Source organism: Meleagris gallopavo, chromosome 9, assembly GCF_905368555.1.
Source record: "Meleagris gallopavo chromosome 9, MGAL_WU_HG_1.1, whole genome shotgun sequence".
NCBI lineage: Eukaryota > Metazoa > Chordata > Aves > Galliformes > Phasianidae > Meleagris > Meleagris gallopavo.
The window spans coordinates 12690035-12702337 of record NC_139412.1 but is presented as its reverse complement, the minus strand read 5'-3'; the positions used below and the strand labels follow the sequence as shown (position 1 = coordinate 12702337).

The following is a 12303-nucleotide window of genomic DNA, read 5'->3' as shown; positions in this document are numbered from 1 at the left end:
TTTTTTTACTTTTTCCAGCCTATGGAATGGATGTTTGGTTTTAAGCTCAGCTGACTTCAGCAAGCTTTTTTAAGATGTGTATGTAAGCACTTGAAAATATATAAGTTGATGAAAACCATTCTGCTTGGTGATCACCCAAAAAAAAAAAACAACTGAAAACTCAGGATTAGAAAATTTCGCCAAAATGGCAGAATTTTCTTTCATATTCTGACCTGGGAACAGATACCCGCACTAAGTAAAGTTATTCACAACACGGTATATTTTAAGTACTCTATTTAAAAAATACCTTTGCCTTAAGTTTGATATTGCTGTTAAAATCAGTTAGATTGGGGAAAGCTGATGTGGTAGTAAGGGAAATAATTTATTTGATTCCAGAAGCGGATTTTCCTAGATTTTAATTATCTGACTGGACTTCAGGTTACTTGATTTTTAGAGTGTGGTAGATAATTTTTTTTTTTTTTTAAACAAGTTTTCTTATAGCAGTGGTTTGGCTTGTAATTGTTCTTGGTGAGCTTGATTTTTGTGAAGTTCTATGGAGCTGAAATCTCTGCTGGTTGTATTTGTGTTGAGCCTCCTGGAGGTGTGGTTTGATACTAGCTAAAATGACCTAACAGCTTTGCTGAGCTGTAAAGGAGTTGATTCTTTTTTCTACCAATACTCTTCATGTGCTTCATCCCCTGCCTTCTGAGCAGAATTGACATGGCTACTTCTGTAGGGAGCCAGTTTGAGAAGTGAAAATATTATTTTTCTGCTAATTTGTCTCAGGGTAGCTCCTGTACAATAGCTGACAAACTATTTTTGTGATCGTGATGAAGCTACAGATATTATTTAAGCAGTGAAGAAAATGCAATTTTGCCAGGAGGTTCTCTGGGTTCTTCTGTTAATGCTACAATTGAGCTTGGGAAAAAACCAACCCTGTGTGTCAGTCCTCTCACTCTGTATCTGCTTTGCTCAGGAGTTAAGAATCTTATCAGGAAGATCTCTAAATTTCTGTTGACTGCAGCAAAAAATAGAGGAGTTGAGGTGCTTTCAGAATTACTGATTTTTTGTAGGTTACTTTTGTTCTGGAAAATGTAAGGGAACCATGGTGTAAGGGTTGATAGGTATGTGTTTTTATAAGAGTATTGTCCCTTCCTTCATCAAACTGTGAAGTGAAGTGGCTTGCTAGCTGTGGAATTTTAGGGAAGACTTGGTCTTGTGTGATGTTTCCCGTGCCATCACTTGTGAATCTTTTTTGCTTTCTGCACCCTGCTTGTGGGTGTTGGTCTGTTCTAATCCTATTTAGACAACGTGATTGAGCAGTATTTGTGATGAGGTTGTTAACTTCTATCGGTTTAAGCAAGTCCACAAACTGCAGCACAGTGTGCCCTGTTGGTTTTGGACCATGTGAACATGGAAACTTGCTTTGATTACTTGGTGGGGTGGAATCAGAGCATTAGCAGCACCAATGTTGAAATAACTCAGTATGTTTTTATGTTGCTTCAAATCCTTCTCTTTTTAAACTAATTGCAAAGAGACAGGAATATTCTCTTACTAGTCATTACTTTTAAACACATTTGGATTGTCAAAATTGAAGAGAAGTATCTTGCACCAACCATTATTTGTTTCTTGCTATCTGTGATTCACAGTGCTGGTGAGAGAGCAGCCTGCCAGTAAAAGAGTTATGAAGCAGTGTGCTGGCTTACTGCTGTGACAGCAGATAGGGAAACTTTTGCTTCTGGGAGCATTTTTAATTTAAAAAGTTGCAGATTTGATATTTGAGCAAAATTTAATGATTTGTGTCTGGTTAAAATTAATATTGCTAGGGTAGATGCGTTCTATAGCAGAAGCTTATATTGCACTGTATAGTAGGAGGAGAGAACCAGAGGGGGAAGGTTTAGCCAAAGTTTATGGGTGGAGAAATAGTGTGAGAAATGATTTTGTTAATTAACTAGCTCTGCCATGTGAAATAATAGAAGTATGATGTACTCATGCAAAGCAGTAAATTATTTCCCATACTGCTTTTTGCAACTGATAAAATTGTTTGGTTTATTGCTGGCTGCACTGCTGTGCTTTCAGTGATTCAGTAATTCTGTGGGCTTTTCTTGCTACTGCTAAAACTTTCATTACTGTTTAACATAGAAAGAGATCTTTAATCGACATTTGTATAAAGCAAGCTTAAATTCTTGTAGGATTTGAAGTAAAAGGAGAAATGTGTGTATGTATACCTGTGTATCTATCAGTGAGTGTGCATAAATGTGGGCAAGTACAGCAAGGTTAGGAAAGAGAAGACTCTGGTCTGAAGAAAGATTGGAGGCTTCTTAGCCTGGAAAATGATGACTAAACTGACAAATTTTTCATCGTGTAAAAGCTGGCTTGTAACAGGACCGTGATGTGCTGCTTTTTACATCGGTTGGAGGAAGAAGAAGATAGAATTTATCTTCACTGACCTCAGAGATCATTTACATTGGCTATCAGGAAGTGTATTAGAGGTCACCGAGTTTCACTTCTCTCAGGGAGGAGATATCCCATTCTCCTAAATACTATCTCAGATGAAGAAAATGGGCTAAATGATCCCTCGAGGTCTCTACATTTTACATCCCCTTTGGATAATTTCAGAAATGTATTGCCCATAATGAAATTCTTTTTCATTTTAAGAGCAAGAAAAAACCACAAATGTATGACAATCTGTCACTGAATTGTAGCCAAGATGTTAGTTCAAGATAGCATTGCTACATGACTGCCAAATAATGAAGAAAATATATACTAAGATAATTTTTTCATATTCTTACTGTCATTTACTTAGTCTAAGCAAGAGGGAGTTTTGTTTTGTTGTAAATTAACTTCTTTGTTCAAGTTAAAATCGCAGTCTTTACAGAAAACTGAATTGTTGAGTATTGGCAACATTTTATTTGCATCATTAATATTTTATTCTCCTTTTTTACTAATGTACTTTGAGTCTGATTGTAAAGGAAATACGCTAGACCAAATCAATACCTGAGTGCTATATTAACGTATAAGCTGTCAAATCTGGTGGGGAGATGCTGGAAATCTTTGTGAATTCGCTTGTCTTTAATTCAGATCAGATTTAATTGTGTTTGTATGTCTTAGATAAGACTTTCCATTGCCCTGCTTACCCTTATTATTGATAATGACCTGTTGCCTTACTGAAAAATTAGTGTCTACCTTATTTTTTGTTTTAATTGACTGAGCATCAGTAGATGGCAGCATAAGCTGAATTTAAAGAACAGCTTTCAGGAGTTAGGGTAGAGTGAATGAAAACGCAGGCCTGCATGAGCTGCATGGATAGACAGTCTCTAAAGGACTGTGTTAGAAAGCCGTATTTAATCCTTCCCTGAAGATTTTACAAGTAACAGTCTGCAGTTTACCAGATTGGTTTCTGGGAATGCCTGTGTAAAGGATAAAAAAGGAACTAAATGATGCTTTAAAAAAAAAAAACAAAAAACATAATAAACATTAATAGAAAAAAAAATCAGCTTCTTTAGGCTGCCAGTTTCTTTGAGGTTATAAGAGATATAAAGGATCTAATGTTCTTATTTCTTCCTAGGCCCTGACTTTGTTGTTTGTGACGAAGGGCACATATTAAAAAATGAAGCATCTGCTGTTTCTAAGGCAATGAATTCAATTCGTTCTAGGAGAAGAATAATTCTGACAGGAACACCACTGCAAAATAATCTTATAGAATGTGAGTAGTTCTCTTGTTTAAGATTTGTTTATTTCTTTGGATGTACTCTTACCTTTCAGCAATATATAATTACAGATAGGTTTTGTTTGAATAGAAGAAAATAATCTGACATGATGAAGATGTTTTGCTGTGTTTATACAGGGGAAAAAAAAAAAAGTCCAGTAAGGGCTTTCTGCATTTTTCATATATAATTATTGTCTGAAGATGCTTCCATGGTAGTTCAAGCGAAGTTGAGCTGCAGCTGCTGGGCGTCTGACCTTTCCTCCATCCCTTCTCTTGGCATGGCCTCGCATACATCTGATTCCTCAGGGAACCACTATGAGGAGTATCAGAAAATTAATGCTACAAAATGAAATAGCTTTCTGACAGTTCAGTTCCTTGATGTTGCTCATCAGAGGATTAGATGAGTCTCAATGTGTCCAAAGAGAAAGGGATGGAGTATGAGTAGGGAGGGAAATGAGTAGACCAGGTCTTGCAGGAGCATCAGTTTGAATTGTTCTTAACTATTGCAGAGCAGTGTTCTTAGTAAATCTGTTAAAACAGTAATTTCTGTTTGCTGCCTCAGAACATTCTATATTAGCTATTGATATTAAATATTTCTGTCTGATAGCATGCTGTGATAATTTTTTAATAATTAATATGTTATTAAATCTATTTCAGAATCTTTACATATATGTGTTACTGTGTAATTGCTTTGGTGTACAGAAGCCCTCAAGCTATTTAGCATCTAAGATGAAGTTTTAAATCTGACATTAAATGTAGAAGTTATTTTTCTGCCTACAGTGTATATCGATTTAAGATGCCCTTTTCTGAAAATGTTGCATTTGGGTATTTTTGCTTAACAAAAAGTTCTTAGTTTAGGTATAACACATTAATTTTGTTTAGAATTAATCCCAATATTCTACCTGTGCTTTTGAACAATTGAAACTTGATCTTTTTGTTCTAGATCACTGCATGGTTAACTTTATTAAGGAGAATTTACTTGGTTCAATTAAAGAATTCCGAAATCGATTTATAAATCCAATTCAGAACGGTCAGTGTGCAGACTCCACTCTGGTGGATGTCAGAGTAATGAAGAAGCGGGCACATATTCTCTATGAGATGTTAGCTGGATGCGTTCAGGTGAGAACAGTTTTACTGTAACTAATTAATTGAAATAGCTGTGGGGAGAGGGAAGAGTTATTCCGTCTTGTTCTGATAAAAGCACTCAAAAATCTGTACATTTGTTATTTGAGTATTTCATAAACAGATTTGTTTGTTCTGTGGTGTGTTCTGTGTAGCTGCAGTCGCTGATAGTGATTAAACAGTCCCAGGGAGCTGGGTGAAGTGGTCGCAGTGGGATGGTTCCATGTGCAGTTAGCTCACCTCCGAAGAAATAGAAAAGTTCATGGCAGTGTGTAAAAGTGGTGAAGGACTTCCTGTAGAAAGATGATTATATTGGAAATACAAATACTAGCACACAGTTCTGTGCGTCTGTACAGCAGCACAAGAGCACAAACCAGTCCTCATTACATTTACTTATGTTATAGAAGAGACAAGTAGAATGGATGCTTCAATTGTAAATGTAATGAAACATTTAATTCCCTAAAACTGGAATCGGCAGATTTATGACCTATTACAGAGAAAGTGATCCTGCTGCAAAATCAGTCCTATTAGCCAAGGCCCGTACTGTCTGTTCTGGGCTGGAGAGGACATAGATTGTGAGCAAATCCTAGGTCCCTTCAGGTGCTGGGCGCCCTGCACTCATGCAGCATTGGATGGAGCCTGGGAGAATTTTCCTATGCCACACTGCACAGAGCAGATCCTGTCTGCGGAGGGAAGCTCTTGTTGGGTCTATTGTGCAGTTTTTTTTACAAGAAAACAGTGTTCCCAAGGGATGCTGCCCTCTCAGATAAAGGCAAGGCCTTGCAGGTGGTTTATCTCCCGTACCAACTGGGAGCTGCCCGCAGGCTCCTCTCTGACAGTGAGCTGGCTGAGGTTGTCCTGCAGCCAAGGAATTTGTGCTGTGCAGCTGAAGCCTGAAAGCTGTGCTGTGTGTGCAGCACTGACCAACACCTCCCGGTGCTGCTGGGGTCACCCGCTCCTGAATAATGTCTTGGTGAAGATCAGTACACCAGGTACTGTTTGGATGGAGGGGCAGATAGCGAGAGATTCAGAGTCTAGTAAAGTAGAAAAAACAAATAAAATAGATTTTGCTTTGCCTCAAACAAGGAAGTATTCAGAAATGACATACTCTAAACCAGAAGATAGTTACCATGAGTGCATGTTCACCTGCAATAAAAACATTGGTATGAGCTGCTTGACTTACCCATGCTTTCGCAGGAATGGTTTTAGAATTAAAAAATGAAACATAAAAGCATCTGGGCAGTTACTGAACCTGCAGTCAACTTCCTAGGGATTTGGAGCTGAGGCATGCGGTTGATGGGTCCATCTCCTTTTTAATTGGACATCTATGTTTATTGCATAAGGTGGGCTTCTACAGACAGTGCCTGTTAAATAGATTGATAAAGTGAGTTATTTTTTTCCCCCTTTGTGGTAGGTGAGCACCTGAATAATTGTGATTTGTGCATGATTAATGCCTTGTTGATCAAGTAGCCAAAAGTTCTTAAGCTCTCAGTAATCACTTTTCATGTTTATAATGACTAAAATCTCACTTGTAAAATTACAGAGGAAAGATTACACTGCATTAACAAAGTTCCTCCCACCAAAATATGAGTATGTTCTAGAAGTTAGAATGACACCTATTCAGTGCAAGCTCTACCAGTATTACTTGGATCATTTGACAGGTATGTGTCTACCTCTCTTTCAGATAACAAGATTAGTGGTCATTGGTTTGTTTTTTTTTAATATGTATTATATGCCCTACAGATGAATTTTTCTTCCTCTGAGACTTACCTTAACTCTGAAATTTGAATTGCTGCAAAACATTTGATTGCACATAAATATTTTGGAGGGGAATTGTAATGCATGCATTTCAGTAGTAGTGTACTTTCAGGTTGTGGTTCATCTCTCTTTCTTAGTTTTGTAAACATAAAATGTATTTTATTTCTTGTTTTGTTCTTCCAAGAATTAAGATATTGGCAATGAGGCTGGAGGAAGAAAACTTAAAATTGAGATGCACTGGTGAAAGCTCACTGCCAACTCTGGCAATTTCCTTTTCTTGTATCCCAGCTGAAACTATTATTTGTCAAATGTTGTCTCTTTTTTGGAACGCTCTATCTAAACCCTCAAGTCTGTTTTTCACAGTAACCATTTTTGCTTCTTCCCAATTAATGTAATCTTGTTTAATTGAAAATAGAAGGTGCATAAGGGGGAAAAAATGTACGTTACTGTGGGCTTATGTACTGCTCACTTACGTTAGAGATAGAACTCTCAGTTTGTAGTTTCAGTGTATCAAGGTGTCCAAGTGTCAGCACCTTGTAGCACCTTCTAGCACCGATAGGACTACTAGAATGGGAATGTGCTGAATTCCAAAGCAATGTTTAAGGTGCTGCAGATAAGCTTTTGCCAAAGCTTTGAAAGCTATGTTCAGTTTTTGCAGTGGCTATGAAATATATTACATAGTCTGTTGTGTTTTTGTTTTTTTTTCCACCTGTTCAGCCACCTGTCTCTTGCTATGGCGGGATTTAAAAAAAAAAAAATTCTATTCTTGTTATTCTTGGAAGGAAAGATTCGTCGTAGCTCATCAAGCTGTAATTTATAGCAGTATGAAATTCACTGTGTTGCCTTAATGACTTTAGGTTCTGGGCAGTGCAGCTTGCAATCTCCTAGACAAACTGCCAGCTACATATGCCTTCTGTAGTTGTGTTGTGTGATGCTGCTGTTTGGTGCAAGTCATGGCAGTAAGAGCTTTGAAGTACTAGGGAAGGTAATTTCACTTCCATTGGTATCTCCAGTGGTAACTGGACATCTCCTTGCAATCTGCCCACAGCAGGGCTTGGGACTGGGTGACTTGTAAGATGCCTTCCAAGCCAACCATTCTATGACTGTAGTTCTTCATAGCAGCTGCTTAATTACAGAGTTAGAGAGGCTCTGTAGGTTATCTTTGGCCTATTTCTACTACAAAGCAAGATTGTTTTTGTTTTTTTTTTATTATTATTATTGTTTTCAGCCTCTCTGAGCCTGATTTTGTCGGTCTGCCGTGCTTTTAGATGGAAAAGTAAAACCTTTATGGATAATTGATGAGCATAAAAATTAGTGCTGGATGTTTACAACTATTTTACTTTGTACAGAAATCTTTACAGATGCTTTCAGTAGGGCAGGTAGCAGCCAAGAGGAGGTAGGCCTTAATCCACTATTTGTTAAAGCTCAGGAGAAGATTTGTTCTGGCAAAAAGCTTGTTACAGTGTGCTTCAAATTTGCTCCATTGTTGGAACAATCTACTTATTAATAGATTGTGTGTGCAACTAACTGTAAGAAGATGCACTCCCTAACAGTTTGATTAATCTGTCTAGACTTTGAAGGGCTTGATAAAATTGTTTGAGCCTAAGTCTGCAGTTGTCAGAATGGGTAGTACTGTTTCATGACTTAGCAGCCCTTGGCGAGCTGCTTCAGCCCCCTGAATTAGCAGACAGCATCATTTCCTTTCTCTCTCTGGATCTTGGGTTAGTGTCCTGCCAGTCTGGTGAGCTCAGTCAGCTCATCCAGCGGTTGGTGCCAGAGATGACATGGGAAAGAGAGAACTGGGGGAAAGGAAGGAAGAACTGCCTGTAATGAGAAGAGAGCTGTGTGAGCTAACCCTGGCCCAGGTCCTCATAGGAGATCTCTGTAATGGTTGTGGAGGCCCACGTTAGTTCTCTGGATTACTTATGTATTTAAAGAGTTCTTCCAGATAAGGACATGCTCTCTGATTTTCATTAAATAAAAAAGCGAATATAGAAGAATGGCTGCTTCTCATCTGCAAATGCTTAAAATTGTTTTCCTGTGCCTCATAATAGAGGCATGTAACTAAAATCACATTTTAGATGCCATTTTCTAAGATTTTCAGTTTTTCCTTCATTAAATGAACGTATTATATTGTTTTACTTTCACTTCTGAGCAAGTCTGTAGGAGACATTAACTTTGTGTTTGATACAGTAAGTTTTTCTCGGTCAGGTTAAGTTTAGCAAAGTTGAACTTAAGAATGTCTATCTTATACTTCCCTTTCTCAGCATCATAGGGAGGCATAAATGTGAAATTTCTTAATTTGTTTTATGATTAAAACAAAGCAAGAAGTTGATTTGTTAAAATATTTTCTATACATGTTCTGGGATTGCCTTATCTGTTGAGCAAATGCTCTGAGTGAGCTTTGTGCCTGCTGTGCCATAGACATTTGATAATTTTGATGTAGCAAATCCTGTTTTCTTGAAGGCATACACGCCTTATTTTTTGTACAATAAATACAAAACCGATCTGTTTCAAGAACCAAGAATTATTGCTGCTTAATGGGTACTTGAAACTATAAGAAGATGTCCAACTTCAAACATTCTGTTAAGTGGTGCTAATTTGTGCTTGGGCAATGCAAATATGCTGGCAGTTTTAAAATTCTTTATTGTAACAGATCAATGCAGTGTTATGAGTTAATGAGGGAAAACAAAAATGAAAATAAATAGCAAATTTTATTTTGTTTTCTAGCTTGGGCTGCTTTATGAGAGCTGATTATGCAATCTGAATAGACGTGATAGCTCTTCTAAGAGGATTGGGATTCATTCCTGTGTTGGGGACAAAAGTATATTGATGTAAGATTGGTATCATGTTTCTCATTGTCAAGAAAGGGGAAAAACTAATTTTGACAACTTTAACTAGGAGAAGAACTCTTGACTGAGTAATTTCACCTCTTCTACAAGAGATGTTACAATATGGTGTGCATCTGGAAAGAACACTCAGTACTATGCTAACAGATCACTCAAAGGAGGAGCATATATGGCTAATATACTTGAAGGTTTCATTCTCAAACCTGAACTTTATTGTCAGGTGTAGGTGGCGGCAGCGAAGGTGGACGAGGCAAAGCTGGAGCTAAACTGTTCCAGGATTTCCAGATGTTGAGCAGAATCTGGACTCATCCCTGGTGTTTGCAGCTGGACTATATTAGCAAAGAAAATAAGGTAAATTAGATGTATCAAAATACTCTTTATTGAGAACTTTCCAAATAAGCTATGCCAAACGTTAGGTAAAGTTTCATCAAATTAATGGAAATCTTTGTTGCTGTGGGGTAATTTTACTGCTGTTTTTGCCATATTTTTAGTTTCAGCATATGTTGTCATTCTTAAAAACATTTTGAAAGGCTATCTTTTTGTGCATTGTCTTAATGAAGAATAAGCAGATGGCTGAAGATTTAATAAAAGCTTCCAGATGAACAAACTGAATAAAATTTCTGTTTTTTCTCTTTTAAGGGCTACTTTGATGAAGACAGTATGGATGACTTCATAGCTTCAGATTCCGATGAAACTTCAATGAGTTTAAGTTCTGATGATTATGCAAAGTAATTAAGTTTTTATTTATTGTTTGTTGTTGGATTTATCTCCCTAATAGAAGAGGATGTCTATAAAAGTAAATGATCTCTCTAAAAGTAAATGTATTTTTACATGTATGTCCTCTAGCAACATGATTCAAAAAAATAAATACATAGGTGTGTAATACTATCTCTCTAGGAAAAAAAAATCCAAGGGGAAAAAAGGAAAGAAAGAATGTAGTTCAAGTGGGAGTGGCAGCGATAACGATGTTGAAGTCATTAAAGTCTGGAATTCAAGATCTCGTGGAGGTGGAGAAGGAAATGCAGAAGAACTTGGAAACAACCCTTCATCAGTTATAAAATCAGAAGAAGGTGAGTATAGTATACAAGTAAATCAAATACCATGCAGTTTCATTCTGGAAAACACAACTTGAGAGGGCTGTTCTGCTTTGTGCAAAATGAAATTAAGGAATTTTCCAGGTATTCCTTCTATGCTTACAGTTCCTGCTATTTTTAATAATGTGCTCCAACTGATAACTTTTTGAATTTAGAAGTATGAAAAGATACAAAGTTAAGAGACAACTATGCTGCTTTTCCCTTTTTTTTTACTATGCTAATGAAAGAATATTGAAAACATTTAACAAATGTATTTGTCCTTCACTGTTACATCCTGAAGATGTAACATGTTCTACAGCTGTTGTTGTTGTAGTGGTGTGTTAGCAGGTGAGCAGGCAAGAAAACCTTCCTAAAGAACTTTGCAAAAAGACAGATGATGATGGTGGAATTTGTTTTTTATAGTGAAATAATATAAAATGGGAGAAATACTGACTTTTTCTCTTCTATATACTACTTTATATACTGATATCTTCTACGTTAGCTTTGGAAAAAGAAATTTTAAATCTGAGTATCACGAAAGTGAGAGGAGACACGCAATCTTGTTGTACAGGTGGTATTATTGGAACACTTGAAAGCTTCGTCTGTGAATTCCTCTTAATAGATGGTCTTGGTGTAACTCAAAAACTTTTCAAGAATTTCAGGTGTTTATTTCAGATTTCAAATCACTTTATGAGTAGCTGCTTTTCAATTGCTGTAATTCGAATGAATTTTCATAATGCATGATTGTTGGAAACAAACAAAGGTATCAATTTATATTTATGGGGAAAAGTTGCAGATAATAGAATTCTTTGTCTAAATATTCTGCAGCATTAAAAAATAGCATTTCAAAGCATTTAAGTGGAAACCATGCCTTTATCTGAATTTTTTGTGTGTGTTTTCATAGGTAAAGCTACTTCCTCATCCAATCCTGGTAGCCCAGCTCCAGACTGGTACAAAGATTTTGTCACTGATGCAGATGCTGAGGTGTTGGAACATTCTGGGAAAATGGTTCTTCTCTTTGAAATCCTTCGAATGGCAGAGGAGCTTGGGGACAAAGTGTAAGTCAGTTTTAGAAGTGTTTTAAACAATCTTGTAAATATGTTAGTCTGTTTGTCATTCAATCTAGAGATTGGATGCTATAGCTCAGGTTTCTGAAGCTTGCTATTTCCATCAGTGAGTTTTTGCCTACATACATGTACTCTACCAGAGTCTTTCACTGTGTCTAGAAACATTGTTTGTTTGAAAAGTTGTATCAGAATGAGCAATTTGTTACAATAATTAACCTCAGAGTTGAATTCTGTGTTTCTGTTTCCAGCCTAGTGTTTAGCCAGTCCCTTATATCGTTGGATTTGATAGAAGATTTTCTGGAGCTGGCTAACAGAGAGAAAACTGACAAAGAGAAGCCTCCTATCTATAAAGGTGAGTGTGAGCTTGCTTGAACAATTACAAAGCTAATTATTCTTTTACAAGTCTGTCTTTATTCCAGAGGGAATGGAGTTGAAATAATTGCTTTCATGAGAAACATTCTATCATTCTGTATCATTCCTGAAGTTGGCAGAACTGCTGTTCTCCTCTGCAGGTGGTCTCTGCTATCCCATTATGGATTCTTGCTTCTGATTTCATTTTGTGTCATCTGTGCTTAATATTGCCTAGGCAGTTTAAATGTTCATCATCCAAAATGAGAGAAGGCATTTTATTAAATTCTATATAAAAGTGATGTTGTATGCTCATGCATGGCAAATTCTGGTCCTTCCTACTGAGAGAGAGATAATGAAGGAAAATGATAATACTTTCAAATGGTGTGTCTGGATGC

The 12303-nt window shown here is 36.9% G+C and overlaps 1 protein-coding gene across 3 annotated transcripts in view; it reads left to right on the top strand.

Moving 5' to 3' along the window:
• ATRX (ATRX chromatin remodeler) overlaps nucleotides 1-12303 on the top strand; it is a 76015-nt gene that overhangs the window by 46695 nt on the left and 17017 nt on the right. For all 3 annotated transcript variants that reach the window (XM_085230962.1, XM_085230961.1, XM_085230964.1), the window contains 8 exons: nucleotides 3548-3685; nucleotides 4632-4807; nucleotides 6354-6471; nucleotides 9638-9768; nucleotides 10057-10145; nucleotides 10315-10487; nucleotides 11395-11548; nucleotides 11806-11909. In XM_085230962.1, coding sequence (XP_085087088.1) covers nucleotides 3548-3685; nucleotides 4632-4807; nucleotides 6354-6471; nucleotides 9638-9768; nucleotides 10057-10145; nucleotides 10315-10487; nucleotides 11395-11548; nucleotides 11806-11909 — 1083 coding nt within the window. The remainder of the gene's footprint in view (nucleotides 1-3547; nucleotides 3686-4631; nucleotides 4808-6353; nucleotides 6472-9637; nucleotides 9769-10056; nucleotides 10146-10314; nucleotides 10488-11394; nucleotides 11549-11805; nucleotides 11910-12303) is intronic.